A 27,519-nucleotide genomic window follows, 5' to 3' on the forward strand; every position below is an offset into this window, starting at 1 on the left:
GCAGGCTGGGTTTTTGCGACTCATGCACAAGGACCCCGAGGTCCCTCTGCACCGTCGCCTGCTGCAGTTTTTCGCCACGTAAGTAATAGTCCTTCCTACCATTCTTCCTACCAAAGTGGACCACCTCACACTTGCCAACATTAAATTCCATTTGCCATTTCCTGGCCCATTCGCCCAGCCTATCTAGATCCTTCTGCAGACTCTCCACACCCTCCGCACAATTTGCCTTTCCCCCAATCTTAGTGTCATCAGCAAATTTCGACACCCTACACTCGGTTCCCTCCTCCAGATCATCTATATAAATGGTAAATAGCTGAGGCCCCAGCACCGACCCCTGGGGCACCCCACTAGTCACCAACCGCCAATCCGAATAGCACCCATTGACCCCCACTCTCTGCCTCCTATTTGACAACCAATCCTCTATCCACGCTAACACCCTACCCCCAACTCCATGTCCTCTGACCTTCTGCAGTAACCTCTTGTGAGGTACCTTATCAAACGCCTTCTGAAAATCCAGAAAGACCACATCCACCGGCTCTCCTCTATCCACCGCCCTAGACACATCCTCATAGAACTCCAGTAAATTTGTCAGACACGACTTCCCTTTAATGAAACCGTGTTGCGTCTGCCCTATCAAGCAATTCCCTTCAAGATGCCTCGCAATTTCCTCCTTAATGACGGATTCTAACATTTTACCTACCACAGACGTTAAACTAACCGGCCTGTAATTCCCCGCTGCTGTACTCTTTGAAAGTTGATTTGGAGATAGTTTCCAAGTGAATTATTTTCTATGTACTTAGGCCTGGTTGAAGGCTACATGGGCTGAAAAGAGATTTTAAAATTAAAGTTAATTTATTTGTCAAAACAATGCTTACATTAACACTGCAATGAAGTTACTGTGAAAAATCCCCTAGTGGCCACAGTCCAGCACCTGTTCGGGAACACTGAGGGAGAATTTAGCATGGCCATTGCTCCTAACCGGCACATCTTTCAAACTATGGGTGGAAACCAGAGCACCCAGAGGAAACCATGCAGACATGGGGATAATGTACAGACTCCACACAGATAGCGACTCAAGCCAGCAATCGAACCCAGGTCCCTGGTGCTGTGAGGCAGCAGTGCTAGCCACCGTGCCACACCTGTTAGATACTTGGAGGAATACAAGTTTGATTCTATGAATCGTTCTATCAATTAATGCCTCTGAGAATTATTTTGAAGAATATTCATTTTATTGGTGGTCATGTTTAAACTGGATAGTTTGAAGGGGGAGGAGACAGATCACTTTGAAATACCCATTGCTCATTAGTCTCCGCCTGTCTGCCTCAGTGAGCCTGTCAGCCAAGGGGAAGACCCCTGATGTTCATCCTGCTGCATATGAACTGCACTGACTCCAGTCCACGCCGCCACATCCAGCTACCCTTCCTGTTCATGTTCTGGACTCGAGTCTCTGGAGGCTTAACATGACTTGACTTTTTTTTTGGAGTCTGCACACTTCCTTCGCTGTATGCTTCCCACAATCCATCTCTGTGTTTGTGTCTCTCTCCTGGAAGAAAACGCAGGAGACATCCTCGGATTTCTGATAGAAGCAAACCTTTTCAGCACAGTTTTGTTTTCCAAAACTCCCCCTTTTCTGGCTGAGAGATAAGTTTGTATCAGAGATTGTAGCCTATGGACTGCAGGCAGACTCGGATAATTACGGGAGATGATCATGAAGAAGTCATCTAAAGTATAACAGTAAGATATTTCGATTGTAAGCAGAGAAAGTGTATGTCTATATTTATGCTGCGTGTCAGAGTTACCAAAAGTATTCCAGACTGGGGTGGGCAAGAAGAGAGAACAGACGAGTTAATTAAAATGTTTTGAGTTCTGCCCACGGGGGGAATCATTAAATATGTTAAAATATATATTCTCCGCAGACCTCTGTAAACACGCCAGACCCGCTGCAAAGGTTGGGAAGGCACTGTTAGATTTTCTCAGTCTGTGCAGCCTGGAGCAGGGGGAATGACCTTTTCTGCTGTTCAGCTCCACACTGGAGTATGCAGCTGTTCTGTGCCATTTTGAGAAACCCCAGGCTTTATTTTCTCTGTGCGATTCACAGCTTTTCACCAAGGGATAGGAACCGGAGGGAGCTGCAGCACCCTGGAAGCTTTTGGATGGTTTAAACTGTATGAAGGTAAGCTTCAAAGCTGGGGGGGGGGAGAGGGGTGGGAAACTCCTGCGACTAATATTGGGTACTGCCATCTGATTGTAAGCACCGCTGGTATGTGCCATATACTTTCCCGACTGTTTACAATACTCTTTATAAAAGTCTATTCGGAGTTCAGGACCTTCAGGAGCCACGTTATGTGTTAAGGGTACATTCCGTAAGGGCGTTATATGAGGGGGGTGAATACAGATAAGAAGACAAATAAGAAATGTTGAAAATCTGAAGATCGTTGAGAATCGTAGAGTAGCATTTCAACTGGAATCCTAATTCCAGCTTTCATTAAAGCAATATCCTCTCCCCCTTTCGCCAAGGCGAGGATTCTTACCCAGGGTCTGGTTCTCATGGCAGCCCCAGAGTGTCCCAGAGTGTTCATCGTATGTGGGAATAGAGACGGTGGACGTTAGCGGGCTATTCGACTGTGGGAGGCATCGCTCCCTAGCTCAATCTTGCCCTAATTTACACACTTTCCAAATGGAATTGGGGTTAAACAGCAGGAAGTTGTAATCTGCCTAGATCAGGACAATGGAACACACTTGTTTTCCTCCACCCCCCCCCCCGATTCAGTTCAGTACAGACCAGGGATCGAACCCGGGACTTGCTGGTGTGAAAAGTAAAGTTTATTTATTAGTTACTTGTAAGGCTTACATCAATACTGCAATGAAGTTACTGTGAACTTCCCCTCAATTAGTTCAAGTTATATTCTGTTGTATCAAGTTATATTAACCCGATGAGTCGCCGGGAACGTTTATCTATTTTTAAAATTTTATTTATAAGAAATGATATTCTGCTTTTCGGTCACGGCACATTAACCTTAGCCTTCGTCTGATCATCATTAAAAGAAACAGCCCTAGCACATTTCGTGTCTCCCCGAGAAAATGTTTGTTATTCTATGGCTAAGTAAGTCTTTAATAGCGTAACGGAGTCAACAATCGGAAACTTGTTTCTATTGAGCGGTTTATTTTGCTGCAATAATACTTAATTTGCAAACTTCTGTTCTCTAGAGCATACTTTTTGGCCTCGCTTTCTGCACCGAAATTAACTTTTAGTCAGGAGTTTGAGGGGAGGATGTGGAAACAGGGATTGTAGTAAATATGTAAACGGACTTGTTGCTGTTGGACAAAAGTTGTATTTCCTGTCTCATCTTTGAACCTGATATTACACATGACTGTAATTAAGTAACAGAGTTTCGCTGTGCTGCTCTGCTTGATGCTAACAGCGACCGGGGTTGGAGAGAAGTAATGAAAGTGTTGTTCTGATAGATGGAAGCCTAAAAAAAATTCTTGTTGCTATGATAATGGAACTGCAGTCAAGGATGGCTCTAATTTAAATGTTATGTCTGGGTTTCAAACTATAATTACCTTAAACATAACTGTCTTGTAATGCTGCTGCATCAGAGAGTTATAGTAGTCAAAAGTTCTAATTATGAGTTTGAAGTAGGTAAGATTGCTGACGCTGAACTCTTCAACCATCTTTCATCTGTGACAGCTGATCTTAGCCAAAACAGAGATTAGTGCATTGCAATTTGCTTCAGGGTCCCCTGGTTTAGGGAGAGGGAAAGCAACCAGGCTCCACATCACTGTATACAGCGTAAGTAACCCCTGCTGGAAAACGTATGCTGTGTGGATTTTGGAGGAGAAGCAAGGTCAGTTTTGATCATTCAAAAGCAGCAAATACTGCAGCTGCTGGAAAGCTGAAGTGAAACTAGAGAATGCTGGAAATAACTCAGCAGGTCAGGCAGCATCTGTGGAGAGAGACATAGGCTGGAACTCTACCACTTCATCTACCACTGAATTGGAGCGGGCGAAGGTCCAACAATGGAGATCTCCGTTGATCTTGCCCAAGTGAGGCTGTAAAATCCTGCCCAAGGTGTCAATTGTACCTTCCAAGCAGGTAGTGAATGTCTGGAATGTGCTGCCAGAGGAGGTAGTAGAAGCAGATGCAATAGCAATATGTAAGAGACAGCTTGACAGACACATGAATAGGCAGGGCATAAAGGCAAAAGGTCTTTAGTTTGGAAAGGCATCATGTGTAAGCACAAGCTTGGTGGGCTGTAGATCCTGTTCCTGTAGTGTACTGTTCCTTGTTCACTAACTTCCACCCCCTCTTTGGTAGTGGCTCAATTGCCCCTCCACCAAAACTTATGGACCATTGTTTCCAGTCAATAATCCTTCAGAGTTCTGAAATGTTAATTCTTTCTCTCTCACTCGCTGATCATTTCCAGCAATTTGTTTTTTTCTTCAGTTTAGTTGTGATGCCTTCCATAGCACAAATAATATGTGGATTCCTCAGTCTCAAAGAATGTCCAATCAATGAAAGAATCTGGAAGGCAATTTGCAACAACACTTCAAAAATGGTAGACTTCAAACTTCATGTTGATTTGAGACTAAAATAATAGCAATAATTATTTGGAGACAGCTTTGACATAAAATTGGTTTTAGTATACCCACTGTAGTGACTCAGGCAGCTATTAACAGCTCAAAAAGCAGAAAATTGTGGATGCTGGAAATCTGAAATAAAAATAAAAACAGCTTATTAAACAGACACACTAAGGTCAATTGGAGCAGTGCCATTGCCTCCCTGGCTGAAAACTGCCATCTCAGCACAGATCAGTACATTAATACAGTGTAGGGCTTTTTTTAAAACTCTCTGTACTCTTTAGGGTAATCAGAGATAGAGATGCTTACATCTTTAGAAGTTCAACTTCAGGTTGAGGATGGTTAAAGTATTCTGTTTTGAGAGACAATGCTGGGACCAGTGTTCTGGTGAGTTATATAACTGGGGCAGTTGTGAGAGCTTTAAATGAAATAAAGGGGGTGAGGGAGGATGTGATAAACTATAGAGGGAGGACAAGATAAGAGAGCAGGTTAGCAATAAGAGAAATGGTTTCAAAGAGTGATAGGAAGGGACTGCGCGGTGCCCCAGCAGTTAAGATTGCGATAATAATAAGGCAGAATAAAAGCCACTCTATCTGAATGCACACAACATTTGCAAGAAGATAGATGAACCGACGGCACAAATAGAAATGAATAGAAATGACCTGATTGCCAATGCAGAGATGTGGCTACGGGGTGACCAAGGTTGGGAACTGGAAGTTTGAGAGTATTTGACAATTAGGAAGGATAGTCAAAAAGGAAAAGGTGGGAATGTGAGTTATGAGGAGGATGCAAAGAGGCTTCAGGGGATTTAGACAGGCTAAGTGAATGGACAAAATGTGGCAGATGGCATATGAGATGGAATGTAGTTATATTTTTCGAAGTGTCAGGCTGACTGAAACCGGCTCTTCAGTTGCACAGCCCAGTTTTCATACCAGATCTGTGTCTTTCTTACTAAAAAATTGGGTGGAGTTTACACCATTAATCTGGCGGGGTGGGGTTTGATTGGCCGGCTTCATAGAACATAACATAAGAACATAAGAAATAGGAGCAGGAGTAGGCCATCTAGCCCCTCGAGCCTGCCCTGCCATTCAATAAGACCATGGCTGACCTGAAGTGGATCAGTTCCACTTTCCCGCTTTCTCCCCATAACCCTTAATTCCCCTGTCTATCAGAAACCTATCTACCTATGACTTAAATATATTTAGCGAGGTAGCCTCCGCCACTTCAACGGGCAGAGAATTCCAGAGATTCACCACCCTTTGAGTGAAGAAGTTCCTCCTCAACTCTGATCTAAACTGCCCCCCCCCCCCCTTATCTTGAGGCTGTGTCCTCTAGTCCTGCTATCCTTTCTAAGTGGGAAGAATCTCTCTACCTCTACCCTATCCATCCCTTTCATTATCTTATACGTCTCTATAAGATCATTCCTCATCCTTCTAAACTCCAATGAGTACAGACCCAGTCTATTCAATCTCTCTTCATAGGCCACCCCCCTCATCTCCGGAATCAGCCTAGTGAACCTCCTCTGCACTCCCTCCAAGGCCAATATATCCTTCCGCAAGTGCGGCGACCAAAACTGCACACAGTACTCCAGCTGTGGCCTCACCAGTGCCCTGTACAGTTGCAGCAAGACTTCCCTGCTTTTATATTCTATCCCCCTCGCTATAAAGGCCAACATTCCATTCGCCTTCTTGATCACCTGCTGCACCTGCAGACTGGGTTTTTGCAACTCATGCACAAGGCACCCCAGGTCCCTCTGCACCGTAGCATGCTGCAGCTTTTTGCCTTTTAAATAATAATCCCTCCTACTATTATTCCTGCCAAAGTGGATAACCTCACACTTGCTAACATTATACTCCACCTGCCAGGTCCTCGCCCACTCGCTCAGCCTATCCACATCTCTCTGCAGACTTTCCACACCCTTCATGCAATTTGCTTTTCCACTCATCTTCATAGAGAGCAGGACACCATCTTTAAGGGCGCTCCAAGATCAACACACTGCCCCCCCATCACCACAGAGGTATCTCATAACAATGGCTTTCCCCCCCACCGGCACTGTGGAAGTATTGCCAGCATCTATCCCTCCCCCTCCCGCTTCACTGTCTGCTCTCCCCAATGCCTGCAAGTTCCCCCTCCCTGTCTGCTCTCCCCAGTGCCTGCAAGTTCCCCCTCACTGTCTGCTCTCCCCAATGCCTGCAAGTTCCCCCTCCCTGTCTGCTCTCCCCAGTGCCTGCAAGTTCCCCCTCACTGTCTGCTCTCCCCAATGCCTGCAAGTTCCCCCATACTGCCTGCTTCCCCCACTCCATCAAAAGTAAAGTTAAAATTTATTTTACTAGTCATAAGTAAGGCTTACATTAACACTGCAAGGAAGTTACTGTGAAATTTTCCCTAGCGACACATAATTGGAACCCCCTCCCCAATGCAGCTCCCACATGCAGCTGCCCCTGCAACCTGTGCCAAAGGGCAGTGCCAGGGCATTGCCTGGGCATGTCCCTCTCCCCGGACTGAATCTTATGTTTAAAAAGCTGCTGTAAACCTTGCCTTTGTGAATATTCAGTGAGGCATGGGGAAGTGGTGGGAGGAGGGTGCTTGGTAAGTAATCTTAAAATTTATTAAAATATATTTAAATGAGGTTCCCACCCTTTCCGGATGTCAACCTCATTACATCACTGGTGAAGGGCATGTAAAATCAGAGAATCATCACCATTCTTGTTGGTGTCAAACACGGGCAGAAAATTGCCCTGATGGAGAAATAAGAGAGTAGACAAAAATAGTGAGAGATTGGGAAGTGTTGATGTCCAAAGTGTGTTTTTGTTTATAAGTTACTGAAACTAACATGTAGGTGCAGCATAAAATTAGGAAGGCAAATTGTTTGTCTTCATTGCAAGGGAATTTGAGTATAAGAATAAAGAAGTGTTGCTGCAGTTGTATAGAGCCTTGGTGGGACCACACCTGGAGTATTGTGTATACCTTTTGTCTCCTTATCTAAGGAAAAATACACTAACCATAGAGGGAGTGCATCAAAAGTTCACCAAACTAATCCCTGGGATGGTGGGATTTCTCTATGATTGAATAGGCTGGGCCTGTATTCTTTAGAAGAATGAGAAGTGACCTAATTAAGGTGTATAAAATTCTTACAGAACTTAACAGAATGAGGAACAATGTTTCCCCTAATTGGGGTGGGAGTAGTCCAGAACCAGGGATTACAGTTTCAGAATAAGAGGTATGCCTTTTAAGATTGAGTTGAGGAGGAATTTCCTCGTCAGAGAGTGGTGAATTTTTGGAATTTGCTGCCCGAGAGAGTTGTGGAGGCTCAGTCATTGAGTATATTCAAAGCAGAGGACAACAGCTTTCTGGATACAGTGACATCAAGGAATTCAGGCATAGTGCACAAAGATAGCTTTGAAGTAGCAGGTCGACTGTCATCTATTTGAATGTAGAACAGGTTCAAGCAGCTGAATGGTCTACTCCTACTCCTAAGTGTAAGTTTAAAGTTATTTATTAGTGTCACAAGTGGGCTTACATTAACACTGCAATGAAGTTACTGTGAAAATCTCCTAGTTGCCATATTCTGGCATCTGTGTGGGTACACTGAGGGATAATTTAGCATGGCCATTGTACCTAATCAATACTGTGGACTGTGGGAGGAAACCAGAGGAAATCCACGCAGACATGGGGAGAATGTGCAGACTTTGCACAGACAGTGACCCACGCTGGGAATCAAACTCAGGTCCCTGGTGCTGTGAGGCAGCAGTGCTAACCACTGTGCCATCATGCCACCCATACCTTAATGCATACATTGAAAAAAAACTTCTACTACATCCTGTTACCCTGTATTGAATAGGCTATTCTGTATTCAATAGCCTACCACCACAGGCTCCGGCAGTTGCTGTGAATTTCAGAGAAATATTTTAACAACTGCTCACAGTTTTGCCATTATTACTGAAAAAATAGGGTCCTTTTTTTAATCCCCTCATCTAATTGTGTTCTGTACTTTTGGTTAATGTACATTCTGTATGGCTTTAGCACCATTTGGAACAATTGCCAAATAATGCAGGTAAGGATATATTTTGTAACACTTCTCAAAATGCATTCCATTTGATTTATTCCTAATATTCTTGTGTTCCTATGTTTTGGCAAATTTTCATATATAACAGCTGTCTTATCTTTAAACTTTCCTCATATTTCCGCAGAAGCATATTGTTAGCTTCCTAAACAATTTAAAATAAATTTTGAACTTGGTCAGTCTTCCCAGTGTACTTTTCAAACGCTAACAATATGTGTTTTATCCTTTTGTTGTTAATATTATAACAAAATTCTGCTCTTTGATTAATCCAGAGTTCACAGTCCCATCTTTTTAATTTCCTGTAAAAGTCTCAAAAATCCTTCAAAAGGACTACATGGTTTGTGTGGCTCAGTTTCACACAAATATTCTTTGTACTTAACCACAAATAAGGCAGCTTGAGGGTTCGGAAGCAGAACAAGCCTCCAAACTGGCTAGACTACACTTGCTTTAGAATAAGATAATGAGCTACTCAGTTCATTAAAGTGTTACTTTAAAGACTAGAACAGACAGTTTACTGTTTTTTTAAGCAACAAACTTAAAACTATACCTTCCACATTTTAAGGTAAAAGGTAATTTGATAAATGTTTGCTTTATCTTGGGTAATGCTCAGGTAATGCTCTGTCTTTGCTGTGGCACTTAGTGAATTTAGAAGGATCAATGTTGGGAAAGATGTGCAGGTTAGTTGGATTAACCCTTAGTGTCAGGGGAATTAGCAGGATAAATACATGGGGTTAAGGGGATAGGAGCTGGATGAAATTGTTGTTGATGCAGATTCAATGGGCTGAATGGCCTCCTTCTGTACTGTAGAAATTCTATGAAATCATTTTTTTTTTGTTCGTCTGGTATCTACATTGAATACTCCAAGATCAAGTATGGCATGAAGCAGATAGGAGTAAATGGGTGAACTTTACAAATAGGTGATGCCAAATTGTGGGCCGTACTACAGTAAATTCCTAAAACACGAGGCTGACAGGCAATGTTTCCTGCCTGCAGTGTGCATAAGTAAATTGACCCTAAAAATTCCTGATACTCTCTCCCAGCAGTTTGTCTAATCTGAATAGCCTTTATTGTATCAGAGTGATGTTGCCTCTACTCATGTCAGCTGCCCCAGATTTGCATTTCTTCACCCTCGGGCCCCAGGTACTTGATTAAAACTATCCAAGCTCATTTATCAAGAGAGGAATTAGCCATCCCATCCATCTAAGAACATAAGAACATAAGAAATAGGAGCAGGAGTAGGCCATCTAGCCCTTCGAGCCTGCCCTGCCATTCAATAAGATCATGGCTGATCTGAAGTGGATCAGTTCCACTTTCCCGCTTTCTCCCTATAACCCTTAATTCCCCTGTCCATCAAAAACCTATCTACCCGTGACTTAAATATATTTAGCGAGGTAGCCTCCACCACTTCAACAGGCAGAGAATTCCAGAGATTCACCACCCTTTGAGTGAAGAAGTTCCTCCTCAACTCCATTCTGAACAGCCCCAAGTTGAGGAGGAACTTCTTCACTCAGAGGATGGTGAATCCCTGGAATTCTCTGCCCGTTCTCTGAACTGATTTTGAACTTAGATCCCAAAGGTGTAAAAAGACATTGTACCTGAATGCTGAACCAGCTAGATGTGATTTTTAATATTTTTGATGCATTTTAAATAATAAGTATATTTATGTTTATGATGTTACACAGTGGAATGCTATATATTCTGCATAAGATCAAAGTGAAAGCTTTTCCTAGGACTAAGGGTGGAAAATGATGAAGAAGTGGCTCATAATCAACAATTGTTCTTATGTAGTGCCTTTAATGTAATAACCCAACCTTTATGGAAGTGTTCTAAAGCAACAGTTGACACTAAATGACAAAACAATAAATGCTTCGCCAAAGGAATAAGTTTTAGGAAGCCTACCAAAGGAGGAAATTGATGTAGGAAGACAGAAGGTTTAGCAAGGGAATTTCAGAACTCGGAGCCTCGGCAGCTGAAAGCACAGATATCAATTGTGGAGAAATCGAATGGTGGAAGGCTGGAATGAATGAAATATCTGAGGACTATAGGACTAGATAGGGTTGCAGAGATAGGGAGGGGACAAGGATGACTTTGAAACCAAGGATGAGAATGAATGGGCAGCACGGTGGCACAGTGGTTAGCACTGCTGCCTCACAGCATCAGGTTCAATTCCAGCCTTGGGTGACTGTGTGGAATTTGCACTTTACCCCCATGTCTGTGTGGGCTTCCTCGAGGGTACTCCAGTTTCCTCCCACAATCCAAAAATGTGAAGTTAGGTGGATTGGCCATGTGTGTTCCTTAGTGTCCCAAAATGTAAAGGTTAGGGGAATTAGCAGGGTAAGTATGTGGGGTCATGGGGATAGGGCCTGACTAAGATGCTGTGTCTGAAAGTCAGTATGGACTCAATGGGCTGAATGGCCTCCTGCACTGTTATGATTCTATGAATTTTATAATGGAGGGGTTGCTTGATCAGGAGTCAGTGTAGGTCAGTGAACACAGAGTGATGAGTGAACAGAACTTGGTGCGAGAAAGAACATTTGGATGACCTCAATTTAATGGAAGATAGAATGCCAGCCCGAAGGAGCTTTGGTATAATAAATCTCGAGGTAACAAAGGCTTGGTGTGAGGCTTTCCACAGAAGATGAGCTGAAATTGGGGTGGAATCAGGTGATGTTAGTCAATGATCAGACTAAAAACAGTAACTGTACCAAGAGCAATGGCAGAAATTAGAAATACTCCAAGTTAGACAGAATTCAGACTGTTTAAAAAAAGACAACTTGAATTTTGGCAAAAACAAATCCTATGTTTTTCAGTTGTTAGGTTGTATGTTTAGCAAGAAAGCTAAGATGAAGGTATCACATCATGAATTTTTACAGAAATATTTTGGAGCTGGAATTATTCTTCAAATAGGGGCAACTGTACCATTAACACTATTCCTTATAATGCAATGATAATATTTAACTATGAGTCCCAGTTGATTGCTCCCGACAGCCCTTCCCATTTCCCCACTTTATTTTTTTTCCCTATTCCTCTGTCAAGTGCCATTCTTGAAAACATGAAAGAGACTGATGACTTTATATCATGCCACTGCCAATGCCAGATGGCTTAAGGCAATATACAGTTTTCAGAACCTTGGGAATATTAGTAGATATTACAGAACGGTATTACTGTTACTTACTTTCCTCTAAATGTTGATTATCTCTTAATAGACCTGCAGTCTTTATTTCAGAATCACTAACCTCTCAACCTGGCTTCTTGCAGTAATTGTACCTGGAAATAGCTACCAGCATATATTACAATAAGCAAAATACTGTGGATGCAGGAATGTGACACAAACAGCATTCTGGAAGAACTCAGCTGTAAGGAGAGAGAACAGAGTTAATGCTTCAAGTCTGTTTGACTTTTCATCAGAAGTTAGAGAGTAGTTCTTCTGGTGAGGCATGTTACAGCCCTCAGGACTTAATGAGCTTAGATTGTGACCCTTCTCCATCTTTATATACCATACAATTTTGTTTCAATGCAAAAACACTCCTTCCCTGCAAACCACCACCACCACACACATACACACATGGTCATTTATCTCTTGTTCTTAAGTTTATTATACTTTGGTTGCAATCTGTTCCAGCTACAGTGTAGTACCTAACAAATATTCCCTCTCAGTTCTGATGAACAGCCAAATAGACTTAAAGCATTAATTCTCTTCTCCCCTGACAGATGCTGCCAAACCTGCTGAGTTTTTCCTGCATTCTCTGTTTGTAACATATATTACATCTCTAATTACCTTATTATTATTTGTGCCATCATCTGTAAATGACTCTCTTCTAATGCTCGGCATATTAATTATTTCTGACAGATGATAATCCCAATAAAATTGGAGGACTTGCGCTGATTTAAGGCTGAGATGGTAATGTGATATGAATGGGAAATGACTTTGGAGGGGTGGGCATCAGCTAAGGTGAACGGTCTGGAGAGACAATACAATTGACTGGTGAATTATTTGGAATGTCTGTCACATGAAATATTGTCAGGATAAAATCAGATTGTTTCTTTAAAATGTAGCCAAAAGATAGGACAAAGGCTGATTTAATGGAAGTGAAGGGGGTATTGTCCGTCAGCCTCCTTTGGGGAAGGTCTCCAAGTTCAGTGCCACTCAAGGATGTGATTGGACAGCAGCAGGCCTTCCTTGCGACCGAGGACCTGGGAGCAGGGATATGGGGTGGGAGTCCCACCCACTGAGAGTTGCTGGCTAATCAGAAATTGAGCAGCAGCATCACTAGGATGGGCACTGTCAGTAGGACACAACAGCCACTTAAGCTGTTATAACCCAGTCTGCAGCAGCTGATAGATGGAGGGAGGGGACGGGTGGGAGACACACATGATGACCAGCCGTCATGGATTTTCTGGGACTGACCCAGAATTTTGACCCGTGTCTCATGTGTGGGCTCTCATGTGCCTTGTTCCAGACTCCTCCTGCCACTGAGGAGACTGCTGAGAGTGTCTGCTTGCCGTTGCCTGAGCATCTTTGATGTCTGAATGTGTACACCAGTGCTGCTGCCCAAGCACATTCCTGAGTCAGCAGAGTGCACTTGCTCAGGTACAAGCCCCCAAAGCCACAAAAGAGCAGAGGGAGCACCAGCCTGGCACTCTCCCCACTGAGATCTGTTGAGCATCAATAAATGATGTTTGGGATTGGGTGATCAGGGGGATTGGGGGAGAGGGGGGCTGTTGTCCAGCCGCTGGAGTGAGGAGTGGAGTCTGGCAAGTGAGAGGGAAGTCATTGAGGGTCCAGGCTGGTTGGGATGGCACTTAAGGCCAAGTCTGGGGATTGGGTCCAGCACAGCCCAAGGGGAAGGACAGTCCCAGCAGATCCGAGAGAGTGGGCATTAATTGCCCCTTAAGGGGCTCATTTGGCAATGGGGCGAAGAATCCGTAATTACAGGAGGAGGCCATTCAGCCCACTGAGTTTGTACCACCCACAATCCCACCCAGACCTTATTCCTGTGACCCTGTATATTTACCCTGCTAACCCCCTGACACTAGGGCCAATTTAACATGGCCAGTCAACTTAACCTGCATATGTTTGGACTATGAGAGAAAACCGGAGCACCTAGAGAAAACTCGTTTCACACAGTCAGTGACTTGAGGCTGGAATTGAACCTGGGACCCTGGCACTGTGAGGCAGCAGTGCTAACCATTGTGGCACCATGACGCCCAAAGACATCCAAGTGCCCTCCTGCCATGGACATAAGCGAGGTGGAGATGGGAAGGCAGTGGAGTCTCTTTCATCTGCCATCCTTCCTCTTGATTAAATGCCCCTCCCAGCACTAAACTCACATCAGAGGAGGGCATTAAGTTCCTCATCACATGTGCAAATTGGTTCAAGGTAAATGAAGCTAGATATCAAAAACACTTTTACCAACAACAGGTAATTATTTGAAATAATTTACCAAATGAGATAAATTTGGTAGAAGTATTCAGGTTATTCCAAGCACAAATAGTAGATAAAATTTCTGCTTGCGTGTCCAATACAGACCCTCCTATATTGGGTTTATATGAGGAGTTGCACATGTGTGCACAATCCACAATATTCTGTCCATTAATTTGAAATGTATACATATCTATGCTAGCAGACCTCTCATGACATTGCCTGAGGGGATAATAGTCCAACATCAAAAGCATCATGAAGTTCAGCTGTTTAAGCAGCCTGACTCTTTAAGCTAAAAATAGACAACTCAGGATAATTGGAACTGACTGTAAACTGCTGGGAAAGTTACTGAGATTGTTGGATTTTGTGTTCTTTTTCATAAAGTTTTTTTGTACCTTCATATAAATATAACACTTTGATATGTGTGGTCTGGTGCAAAATGTTTTCTGTGCAAATGAATCTCCTCTGCTGTTACTCATGGCAACCTGTCCTATATCTAAGGACAGCAGCAAATTACTACACAGTGCATCACGTATTATTTTGCCCATATGATGAAACTTTCAGACCACTACTGTTTAACAAAGAAAGTTTTGTTCCTTAATACCAATAGATTATCAAGTTAAAGTAAGAAAAATACCTATTTATTTATTACTTTGTTCTTTCAGCAGGGTATGTTGCCACCAATCAACTCCAACAGTCAAAGAAGGAGTTACTTATGAATTAAATCCATCAAGTTAAACATGTCTTCAGTCAGTTATCCAAACTGGGTCACTTTTGATGATGATTATGGCTTCCAGTCACCAAAACAGTCCTTCTCCTCAGATAATGGGTGCAAATCCAATGGCTTGGTGCTGAATCTTTCTTCTCAGCAGGACACATCCAGGAGATCTGCCTCTGGAAGTAGCACACCTCTTTCTTCACCATTTCCAAGCTTTTCTTGCACCTCAACACCTGGACTTCAGAGCCCGATTACACCGAGTCCATTTAGGGATAACTACTTCTTTAAGATAGAGGATCTGTCACAAACCGATCAGTTTAAGGTGCACAATAATGAGAATGGATACACTAACCCATTTTGGGGTCAGAGATGTATTTCAAGCATTGGTGCTTCTCAGTATGAAAAGGACAATGACCAAGTCACTGACACCACAAATGCCACAAACACCTTTTTTCACAATAACCACCCTCCCAAGCAAATGAAAGGACATCATAAAAGTGAGAGGAATTCCCCTCTAATTGTTCTTTGTCAAAAACTTGAAAAGGTACAAACAGAGGACTTCCAACTGCCACCGACATCTTCAGAAAGCAAACAGCTTAATGCTCAAATGTCTTCATCCATTAGGAATCTCTTCAGAGTCGAATGCAAAAACGGCTGGTCTTTAATGATGAGGATCCCTGAGAAGAAGAACATGATGTCGTCTCGTCAATGGGGACCAATCTATCTGAATCTTCTGGCTGGTGGAATCTTACAGCTATATTATGAGCGAGGCCTGGAGAAACCATTTAAAGAATTTCAGTTGCAACCTTATTGCAGGCTCTCGGAACCCAAGCTGGAGAGCTACAAGGAATCAGGAAAGATCCACACCGTGAAGATTGAACACGTGTCGTACACAGAAAAACGCAAGTATCACCCAAAAACCGAAGTCTTGCACGAAGCGGAAACTGAGCAGGTCTTAAAGTTTGGAACAACCGACTACAGGGATTTCACAGACTTCCTTTCTGCGATCGAAGAGGAATTTATGAAACTGCCTCTCCCTACACAACGCAGAAAGACCTACGAAGAGCAAGAAATGGTGCTTGAAATAACTGATCACTTCCGGGGAAAATTTACAAGAGAAGGAAAATTGTTTGATGCTTCAGTGGTGACCCACATTTATTGTTTGTGCTTCATTAATGGCAATGTTGAATGTTTCCTGACTCTTAACGATCTACAGCTTCAAAGAAGAGACCGCAGCTACTTGAACAATGACATTGATGGCACGTGGATTCAGATCTGTGATTACCGTTTTCATAAGTGTGTGAAAGAAAATGAGTTTGAGAAATCTAGAGTCATTAAATTCACACCTCCTGATGCCTGCAGATTAGAACTGATGCGCTTCAAAACCATCTGTGACAATCCTGAACTTCCCTTCTTGTTAAAGGGTTTGGTCACAGTTCATGGAGCCTACACAGAATTACAGGCATTTCTAATCATGTCCTCTGCCTACTCCAATCTCCAAAACATGCTGTCTTCCAAGCATTGTGAAAACGTGATGATCCGGTTTCCTCTTCCCACGGCTTGGTTCAAAATATTTCGCACTGTAAATCTCTTCAGACAGAAATCCTTGAAGGCTAAAATGAATCGGAACGCTCGACTTGGCTCTGTTAGCACGGCAGGCGGTGAACCAGTAATGCAAGTCACCATCGGCACTGCTAAGTACGAGCATGCTTTCAGGGCAATTGTCTGGAGGATTGATAGTCTACCTGACAAGAATGCAGGTATATTCCATCATATAACTGTGGAAGCGTCAGAATGTGGAAATTTGGTCATCTGATGAACATTAAGCTAATGATGTACATATAAGAACTGATATCCAGTCATAAAATAAGGGCTGGGACTTTATGTCCACCACCTGAAAAATCTGGGGCAAACCACGTCAGCTGGCCATGGCAACTCTGGTTGCATCCTAAGGCAATTAATTGCCTGTAGTCGGGTTTCCATCTGTTTAAGGGAGGATGTTCCCTCCCCCCCACCAAGAACTGCTAGCCAATTAGAGAGCTGGTAAACCTTCAGCCCCTGCAGAGCCACCAGGAGTTGTGGCCACTGCTGGGACTGCAGCAGGCCAGGTCAGCCATCATGGAGGAGGGCCAAAGATTAAGAAGAGTTTTTGGTTTGATTTGGTTTGATTTATTACTGTCGCATGTATTTACAGTGAAAAGTATTGCTTCTTCCGCAGTATGCAGACAAAGCATACTGTTCATTGAGATGGAAAGAGAGTGCAGAATGTAGTGTTACAGTCATAGCTAGGGTGTAGAGAAAGATCAACTTAATACAAAGTAAGTCCATTCAAAAGTCTGACAGCAGCAGGGAAGAAACTGTTCTTGAGTTGGTTGTTATATGATCTCAGATTTTTGAATCTTTTTCCCAATGGAAGAAGGTGGAAGAGAGAATGTCTGGGGTGTGTGGGGTCCTTGACTATGCTGGCTGCTTTGCCAAGGCAGCAGGAAGTGTAGACAAGAGTCAGTGGATGGGAGGCTGGTTTGTGGGACTAGCTGGTAGCATTTAAGCGCTAATGTCCAGTGAAGAGTTGGGGCTGGGGGGGTGCGGTGGTATTTGGCAGTGGCAGGGTGTTTGAGTGGGGCTGTTCTTGCTGCCTGATTAGGAGCGCAGACCCTTCCCTGAGCCAGTAAGAATGCTGCCAGGGTGTAAATGAATAGATATAATATTACTTCACCTTGGGTTCTCATCTGGTCAGCTACTGGGCTGAGCCAGGGCAAGTCACTTTACCTAACAGAAGAAAAAGTAATTGAAACACATTTCACTTTGGCTTCAACTCATAGGTATTCCCTTCATTCAGAGTGGCACCAGTAGAAACTTGGGAGCACATTTACCCGCCTTCTCATTTAGATGGAAATAGTGAAAGTTAGCAAGGTCAATAACCAGAAGGCATAGATTTAAAGTAAGGGACAGGGGATTTGAGGAAATCGTTTTCACCCAGAAGGTGGTGGAGTCTGGGACACACTACCTGAATGAGTGGTAGAGGTGGGAACCCTCACAACACTTAAGAACTGTTTAGATGAGTGCTTGAAGTGCCATAGCATACAAGGCTACAGACCAAGTATTGGAAAATGCAATTAAAATAGATAGGTGCCTGATGGCTGGCACAGACATGAGGGGCTGAAGGGCCTATTCTTGTGCTGTAAAACTCTATGATTTCTCAGAGAAAAGAAACAAAGAAATGAAAATCCACCACTGGTACTGTTGAAAACTGAATCCACTAAACATGCAGAGATTAATAAAACATTGTTAATAAATCTACCCTTTGAAAACTGAAATAGCAGCAAAAAGTAATATTTCTTACAGTGGCAGTTATCTATCATTTTAATATTGGATCTTCTTCATATTCCAGTACTGTTAGTGCATAACATTTTTGTTATTTGTTATCCGTAATGAATATCAATCATTTAATCCCTGCTTGAAAGAAATTGCCAAGCAGATTTAGTTGCACTCAACTTATTGCTCCTCATGCCTCTGTGAAATACTACTCCTCCTTTCACTTTGTAGCTTCTGACCATCCACACTGTTTTTCGTGCAAACTTGAGCTGGGTTCAGATCAAGAAATACCCTCGGAGTGGAAACCATTCATCGCTGTGGAGTTTGAAGTTCCTGACACGTCAGCTTCCAAAGTGAGAGTGAAATCATTTGGGACAGAAAGAGATATCCAGCCGGAGAAGCGCATTCACCTGAAGGCTCGATACCATTACCAGGTTACTTTTTATACACTCATCTTGCTTGCAAAAGATTCTGATTTGTAGTCAACATTTAGGCCTTTCCAATAAAAAAGGGATTGAAAAGTGTATTTTGAACCTGCTAACCTTTTAAACTCTGTTCCACTGTAGCCTGAAAGGATTTGCAGATTTTCAGTCAGCCCAGAATTTTCTGTTAATTCAATTTGTGATGCTATTAGCAGCTAAGGCTGTTCAATCTAAAAACCCACCAGTGGGTCTTGAAGAGTTCTCAACATTCCAGCTTTTTTCCTTTGAGATGTGCAGTAGTTGTGAAAGATGTTATATAAATGCAAGTCTTTCTTTGTTATTTATTCGTTCAGGGGATGTTGGCACCGCTGACTGGGTCAGCATTTACTGCCTATCCCTAACTGCCCTCGAACTGATTGCTGAATCCCATTTCAGAGGGCATTTAAGAATCAACCACATTGCCCTGGTCTGTAGTCATGTAAGCCAGACCAGGTAAGGTGGCATATTTCCTTCCCTAGAGGACATTAGTGAACCAGATGGGTTTTTATGATAATCAACAATGGTTTCATGGTCATCGTTTGACATTTAATTCCATATTTTTATTGAATTCAAATTTCACCATCTGCCTTGTTGAGATTCAAACCTGGGTTTTCAGATCATTCCCCCAGGTCTCGTGATTACTAGTCCAGCAACTATACCGCTGTGCCACTGCTTTGAACTTCATGATTGTTGCTGTGAGTTCCTTTTGCTGATTCATGAAACAACCATTAGTGTATATATGTGTGATTCTGAAATGTGACCAAACAGTGACATTGGAAGTTTGATGGCTAAAGTGCAGTGAAAGATGTTATCAATTAGGGATCTCTCCTTTTGACACTTTCCATGGGCTACTTCTTCAAAAACCTGAAATGAAAAGTTGCAGTAAAGGCCTTCCTAAGTACAAAACACAACAGTGTTTTTATCTTGGATATTTCAACAAATTTACTATATTTCATTAATTAGTCATAAAGCCCTTTAGATATCACCATTATCCATCTTAAGCTACCTGAGATGACACATACCAGTGTACATATATTTATTGTCAATCATCAGTTAACCTGTGCATTCTCTATGGCGATGGCCCTACCAAGGGGCCCTCTCTATGGTGATGGCCCTCTCCAAGGCATACAACAATGCAGAAGCACTGAGCGGAAACTGATAGCCAAGTTCCACACACATGAGGACGGCCTCAAATGGGATCTTGGGTTCATGTCACACTATCTGTAAGCCCCACAACTTGCCTGGGCTTGCAAAATCTCACTAACTGTCCTGTCTGGAGACAATACACATCTCTTTAAGCTGTGCTTAATACTCTCTCCAGTCACACTGTCTGTATCTTTAAAACTTGATTACCTGTAAAGACTCGCATGCCAATCATTATTTTGTAAATTGAGTTTGTGTCTCTATATGCCCTGTTTGTGAACAGAACCACTCACCTTACGAACAGGCAGTGCTCCAAAAGTTAGTGGCTTTTGTTACCAAATAAACCTGATGGACTTTAACCTGGTGTTGTGAGACTTCTTACTGTGTTTACCCCAGTCGGTATCTCCACATCATGGCCCTACCTATCAGAGTCCACTTGCCAACTAATCAGCACTCTCTTCTCATGAAGTATAAATTGTTGTTCCCTCTACAACAATTAGAGGAAATTGTTCTAGAGGGTATTCTTGCAAATTGTCCTGATGAAGATGAAAAGCTTCAACAGCATATCTTTTTTCAATAATACTTAAGTTCTGTACTGAAAAAACAACTATTTATACATAAAATGTTATGAATGATATATATCATATATATCACACTAATGTAATATTGCAGCTTTGATTGTGCAGAGGAATGAACTTTGGGTCTACACCAAAGGAAAGCATAGTATTCATAATCCAATCCCTTGTCAGTACCAAATCCACAGTGGAAACCTTAGCACAAATTGGCAGGACCTTTCAGTCTGACACAGCACAATGTTATAAATTTGGAATTAATTTATTTATGCTCGTTAAGACTTCCCCTCATTGTCAATGGAATGTAGAAACCTACCATTGGAAAGAATGATAACTATTCCTCATGAAAATGTTTCCTGTTAATGTCTGTAAAATGGAATGATGTGGTTTCAGTTGTAACAAGGTCCACTGGAAATGTAAAAAAAAGTTACAGTTTCCAATGATTTATTTCTTTGTAAGGGAATCTTTTGTTTATTGAAGTAAGGAACCTTAAATGTTGGGACATGAAGTATTTTCAAGTTTTTCTGTCTAGTATGAGCTCCAATTACTCCCAGGACTAGGTATAACATGGATGAGATTTAAAAACTCAGTTCATAAGCTTGATCTTAGTTCTCGGCAAGGAGTCTTGCTAATCCAAACAAAGTGTATGCTGACAAATTCAGTCTAATTATGAAAAATTTCTACTGTGGATTTAGTACTGATTAGGAAGTGGATTCTGAATACCAAAATTGAAGGAAACGTATATACCATCTCCCACCAATCCTAAATAGCTTTGAAGTCTCTGTCGGCACAGTTACTGGTATCTCTCAGTTAGATTTTGCAATTCTGCGGGGGAAAGCATGGTAGCACAATGGTTAGCACTATTACCTTACAATACTAGGGACCTGGGTTCGATTCCAGATTGGGTCACTGTCTGTGTGGATGGTGACCCAATCTGGAATCAAACCCGGGTCCCTAGCATTGAGTGCATGGATTTCCTCCAGGTGCTCCGGTTACCTCCCACAGTCCAAAAGATGTGCTGGTTAGGTGCTTTGGCCATGCTAAAATTCTCCCTCAGTGTACCTGAACAGGCGCTGGAGTGTGGCGACTAGGGGATTTTTCACAGTAATTTCATTGCAGTGTTAATGCAAGCCTACTTGTGACACGAGTAAATACATTTAAGATTGGTTAACAAAATGTGACTAAGACACCAACTGCACAAATAGAGCATTTTATGTTGGGTAACTGCTCTAAACTTGCGAATTGGAATAATCCTGGAAGCAGACATTTGAAGGAAGGATTTTTTACTTAGATGTCAAAAAGCATGATACCAGTGGTGTGCTCACATGTAACTACTCAACGCAACAATCAGGAACCTCACACATAGTCTAATAACTTTTTTGTTGGCAACATTTTCCCTGGTGCTCTGCTGCAATAGCTTGTTTCCTGTGATGGAAAATTAGCTAACTGAAGCATGCAGTTAGTTTGTGACTAAGATTTATTTTGTGTGGGGGAGCAGATTCTGATGGGTAGTGGTGGTGTGGGCAGAGAGATGGAATCAGGATGGACTGGCAGCAGGCCAAAAGATTTTTATGGGGTCTGGAAGAGAACATCAGATCCTCATGGCCCACAGGAATTTAAAGTACACCAAACAGATAGATTACCTTTTTAGAGAAGCATTTTATGGGTTCCTTTAGACCTTTCCATGGGTATACAGAAAATAGGACTGTCAGACACTGCAAGCTCTGTCCATTTTTCCATTAGTCAAAGGACTCCAATTTCAGCAGATTTTTCTCTGCCTGCAATGATGCAGGAAAGGAACATAGCTTATTTACAGAATGCCAAATAAAACCAGTCCCTGTTTAGGTCTACAGTTCAGCAGGCCCAGTTCCAGCTGGGCAGGCCATTGCCTGTTACCAGGGGAACAAGCCCTACAGGGAGAACAATCAGTGATTCCCATGGACCTCATGGCGGTTATCATACTGCTTGTTGGTTGTTTTTCAGCTGAAAACTTCAGTTGAAAATTCACTACCCCGTTAAATTGATTTTTGCATAAAGGAAAACCCAAGTGGGTAGCGGTATTTTGGTATCTTTCCTTCTCTCTGCTTGGAGAATGATGACTGAAAAAAAGCAGAAGGAAACAGGGAAAATATGTCAACATCAGCTGGCTATCTGCCCACTGCATTTTCCATTTAGCTATTCATATTCAAAGATTCAAAAAGGTTTATGTCATATTGTGTGATACCAAGAATAAACTTGGTATATAGTTTAAAGGCTGCATGTTTATTTTGAGAGCTGATCACATGATTTGATGGTGATGTCATTTGGGTGTTGCCACAGGTTGCAGTTTTACTTTCAGTTTGTACTCTGTTCAGGCAAGGTCTCCTAGAATAAACCTGTTGTTAGTTTGAATTCACATGAAACCCCTAACATAATCAGGCCATTATAAAACTTCTTGTTCAAAATTCTTCTGTCTATATTTTAACAGTGTACACCCATTTAAAATAAAACATTAAATGAATGGAGATAAAAACTTTTAGATGAACATATTAATGTATTTGTTACTAATATCAAAGTAATTTCAACATACAAACGTTAGCATGCAGTATTTGTTGCCCATAATTATGAGGTTTTCAGACAGTTCCATAGAATATTAGAGAAGCTGATTTTAGTAAACATTTTAGATTTTACTTTAAGTCATTCGCTACTGTATGAATTTCATCCTGCTATTTATAGTCCAACATAGCGCCAGTTCCACAAAAATTGTTCCAAATGTACTAAGCTTATGCTAATTATATTCTTTGATGTTGTTCAATGCAAATTAACAAGCAAAAAAGAAAACTAAAATGAAAGAAGTAAAATAAATATGCTCTATTCTGTTTCTGGAAGGGCCTAGGATTTCATAAGAACATAAGAAATAGGAGCAGGAGTAGGCTATCTAGCCCTTCGAGCCTGCCCCGCCATTCAAAAAGATCATGGCTGATCTGTCGTGGCTCAGTTCCACATTCCCGGCCTCTCCCCATAACCCTTAATCCCCTCGCTTATCAAAAACCCATCAACCCGCGTCTTAAAATATTTAGCGAGGCAGCCTCCACCACTTCAACGGGCAGAGAATTCCAGAGATTCACCACCCTTTGAGCGAAGAAGTTCCTCCTCAACTCCATACTAAACCGCCCCCCCTTTATCTTGAGGCTGTGCCCTCTAGTCCTTTCTGAGCGGGAAGAGCCTCTCCACCTCTATCCTATCCATCCCATTCATCATCTTATATGTCTCAATGAGATCTCCCCTCATTCTTCTAAACTCTAACGAGTACAAGCCTAGTTTATTCAGCCTCTCCTCATAGTTCAACCCCCTCAACTCTGGTATCAGCCTAGTAAACCTCCTCTGCACTCCCTCCAAGGCCAAAATATCCTTGCGCAAGTGCGGCGACCAAAACTGCACACAGTACTCCAGCTGCGGCCTCACCAGTGCCCTATACAGCTGCAGCAAGACCTCCCTACTTTTATATTCAATCCCCCTCTCTATGAAGGCCAGCATCCCATTAGCCTTCCTGACCACCTGCTGCACCTGCAGGCTGGGTTTTTGCGACTCATGCACAAGGACCCCGAGGTCCCTCTGCACCGTCACCTGCTGCAGTTTTTTGCCATGTAAGTAATAGTCCTTCCTACCATTATTCCTACCAAAGTGGACCACCTCGCACTTGCCAACATTAAATTCCATTTGCCAGTTCCTGGCCCATTCACCCAGCCTATCTAGATCCTTCTGCAGACTCTCCACACCCTCCGCACAATTTGCCGTTCCACCAATCTTGGTGTCATCAGCAAATTTCGACACCATACACTCGGTTCCCTCCTCCAGATCATCTATATAAATGGTAAATAGCTGAGGCCCCAGCACCGACCCCTGGGGCACTCCACTAGTCACCAACCGCCAATCCAAATAGCACCCATTAACCCCCACTCTCTGCCTCCTATTTGACAACCAGTCCTCTATCCACGCTAACACCCTACCCCCAACTCCATGCCCCCTTACCTTCTACAATAACCTCTTGTGAGGTACCTTGTCAAACGCCTTCTGAAAATCAAGAAAGACCACATCCAGCGGCTCTCCTCTATCCACCGCCCTAGACACATCCTCATAGAACTCCAATAAATTTGTCAGACACGACTTCCCCTTAACGAAACCATGCTGCATCTGCTCTATCAAGCAATTCCCCTCAAGATGCCTCGCTATTTCCTCCTTGATGACGGATTCTAACATTTTACCTACAACAGATGTTAAACTAACTGGCCTATAATTCCCTGCCTTTTGCCTGGCACCCTTCTTAAACAACGGCGTAACATTAGCCGTTTTCCAATCTTCTGGCACTTCCCTGGAATCCAGCGACGTTTGGAAAATAACCACCAAGGCATCCACCATCACCTCCGCCATTTCTTTCAGAGCCCTCGGATGCATTCCATCCGGTCCTGGGGACTTGTCCACAATCAGTCCCTCCAGTCTGTCGAGCACTGCCTCTCTAGTAACAATAATGTCATTGAGACCCTCCAGTCCTACCACCTTTCCATTGCTAACACCCGGCAAATTATTCACGTCCTCCTCCGTGAAGACTAAAACAAAAAAGTTATTCAAGACCTCAGCCATTTCCCCATCCCCTACCACTAAGTCCCCCCTCTCATCCTCTAAGGGTCCAACGTTCACTCTAGCCAGCCTCTTCCTTTTTATATATTTATAAAAACTCTTGCTATCCTTTTTTATATTAAGCGCTAGCCCAGCTTCATAGTTTCTTCTACCCTTCTTTATCAACTTCTTTGTCAATCTTTGTTGACATTTAAACCTCTCCCAATCCTCTTCTCGCCCACTACTCTTAGCTACTCTAAACGCCTCCGCTTTTAACACTTTCCTTCACCTCCTTCGTTATCCACGGCTTATTACCTCTCCTCCTACGGTCTTTTTTAACCATCAGAATAAATTTCTGCTGAGCACCAAGAAAGATCTCCTTAAAGATCCTCCACGGCTCCTCAGCAGACCTACCTTCCAACGCGCTCCCCCAGTCAACATTCACCAATTCTTCTCTCATCCTACCGTACTCCCCTCTGTTCAAACAAAGGACGCGTGTCCGGGAACCCACTTTCTCCTCCTCCATCTGCACCAGAAACTCCACCATACAATGATCACTCTCCCCAAGAGGATCCTTCACCACAAGGTCCCTAATTCTACCCGCCTCATTACATAACACCAGATCCAAGATAGCTCGCTCCCTCGTCGGCTCCAACACACACTGTTCAAGGAAACTATCCCGGCAGCATTCCAAGAACTCCTCCTCAAGCCCACCGCGTCCAACATGGGTCGACCAATCAATATGAAGATTGAAATCCCCCATAATTATCGCCGTCCCATTCCTGCACGCCGCACTTATTTGCGCGTTAACAGCCCGCCCCACCTCCAGATTATTATTCGGGGGCCTATAGACGACACCCACCAGCGTCTTCCTCCCTTTGCTGTTCCTAATCTCCACCCACAACGATTCCACTTTCTGCTCTTTGGTTCCTATATCATCCCTTGCTACCACCCTGATGCTATCCTTAATCAGCAGAGCTACGCCCCCCGCTTTTTCCTCCCGCCTATCCTTCCTAAACACTTGATACCCCTGGACATTCAGCTCCCAGTCCCTGTCACCTTGCAGCCACGTCTCTGTAACGGCCACCAGATCATATCCATTTGTGCTGATCTGCGCCACCAGCTCATCCACTTTATTCCGAATGCTTCGTGCATTCGGATAAAGTGCCTTCATCCCAGCCTTCACCTGGACCCTATTTGCCAGAACGCCACCAACCATACTCACGCCCCCTACTCCCTTTATTATTGGGACATCCTCGGCCTCTACCCTTACCTGTACCCTCTCCTTAACTTTAGACCCCGTAATGTCACCTACCCTCGCACCCTCCCCCCCCTAATTAGTTTAAAGCCCTGTCTACAGTCCTATTTACACGATTTGCCAGGACTCTGGTCCCAGCACGGTTCAGACCAACCCCATCCCACCTGAACAGGTCCCACCTACCCCAATACTGATGCCAATGCCCCATAAATTCAAACCCATTCCTCCCACACCAATCCCTGAGCCATCCATTCACTTCCTTAATCTTATCAACCTTACGCCCGTCTGCACTTGGTTCCGGCAGTAGCCCAGAGATAACCACCTTGTCGGTTCTACTTTTTAATTCCATTCCCAGCTTTTCATACTCCCTCCCCAGATCCTCAATTGGCATTTTGCCTACGTCTTTGGCACCCACATGTACCACAACGACCGGATTCTCACCCTCCCACTCCAGGTTCCTCTGCAGCCCAGATGCGACATCCCGTACCCGAGCACCAGGCAGACAACACACCCTTCTGTGCACTTTGTCATTGTGACAAAGGACAGTGTCAATACCCTTAACCCCACTATCCCCAATTACTACTACGTTCCTTTTCACCTTCTCTTTGCCTATGTCCTGCGTCTGCATCACTGTACTGTGTGCAGTTTGCTCACCAACCTCATCTCCCTCGTTCTCGTCCAGACTGGAAGCAAGAACCTCAAACCTGTTATGCAGATTGAGAGGCTGAGGCCTCCGCTCCCCACCCTCCTTCCTCCGCTCCCCACCCTCCTTCCTCCTCTCAGCAGGCCCCTCTTGTTCCTGACCCTTAGAGTTAGCCAGTCTGGGGGGGGGTGGATGTCACTTGCACCCCATTGACAATGGCACCCTCTCCCCCTCTGATGAGCCTCAGTGTCTGTAGCTCAGAGGCCAGCTCATCTACCTTGAGCTGGAGCTCCTCCAGCAACCTGCACTTACTGCAGACATGGTCACTGGGAAGGACCCTGGGATCCACCAGCTCCCACATCATACGGAAACAACACATCACATGCCCCTCCATTATTCACTGTAATGGTATTGAAAATTTCAACACGAACTTACCTGGCCCTTCTTCTCCCCAGCCCTTTTGCTCCTAAGCCCTAATAGCTCACTCTGCTTCCCTCTCACTCCGCTGCCCGCTGTCTACACCAGGCCTCCTTTTAAACCTGGCGCTGTATTAAAGCCTGGTCCCCCACAACTCCCTGCTATCCACTCCCTTAGAATTCTTAAAGCGGTAGATACAAAAAGCCCGCAAAAATGCTTTTAAATGATTTAAACAGTTCTACAAGGTAAGTTCTTACTACGAAAGTGCTTTAAACTTATTTAAACAGGTTTTTAACAGGTAATTTCTTATCTGTCTCTCTGCTCCTTCAC

The 27,519-nt window shown here is 43.4% G+C and overlaps 1 protein-coding gene across 1 annotated transcript in view; it reads left to right on the forward strand.

Moving 5' to 3' along the window:
• The first annotated feature begins 1,355 nt into the window (after positions 1-1,355).
• LOC145350468 (stonin-1-like) overlaps positions 1,356-27,519 on the forward strand; it is a 90,060-nt gene continuing 63,896 nt past the window's right edge. Inside the window, exons 1-4 of the mRNA XM_080199667.1 lie at positions 1,356-1,734; positions 2,099-2,173; positions 14,732-16,544; positions 18,331-18,533. Coding sequence (XP_080055793.1) covers positions 14,807-16,544; positions 18,331-18,533 — 1,941 coding nt within the window. The 5' untranslated portion in view covers positions 1,356-1,734; positions 2,099-2,173; positions 14,732-14,806. The remainder of the gene's footprint in view (positions 1,735-2,098; positions 2,174-14,731; positions 16,545-18,330; positions 18,534-27,519) is intronic.

The sequence above is a fragment of the Carcharhinus amblyrhynchos genome, chromosome 12 (genome assembly GCF_965287045.1).
Source record: "Carcharhinus amblyrhynchos chromosome 12, sCarAmb.v2.hapA, whole genome shotgun sequence".
NCBI classification, from domain to species: Eukaryota; Metazoa; Chordata; class Chondrichthyes; order Carcharhiniformes; family Carcharhinidae; genus Carcharhinus; species Carcharhinus amblyrhynchos.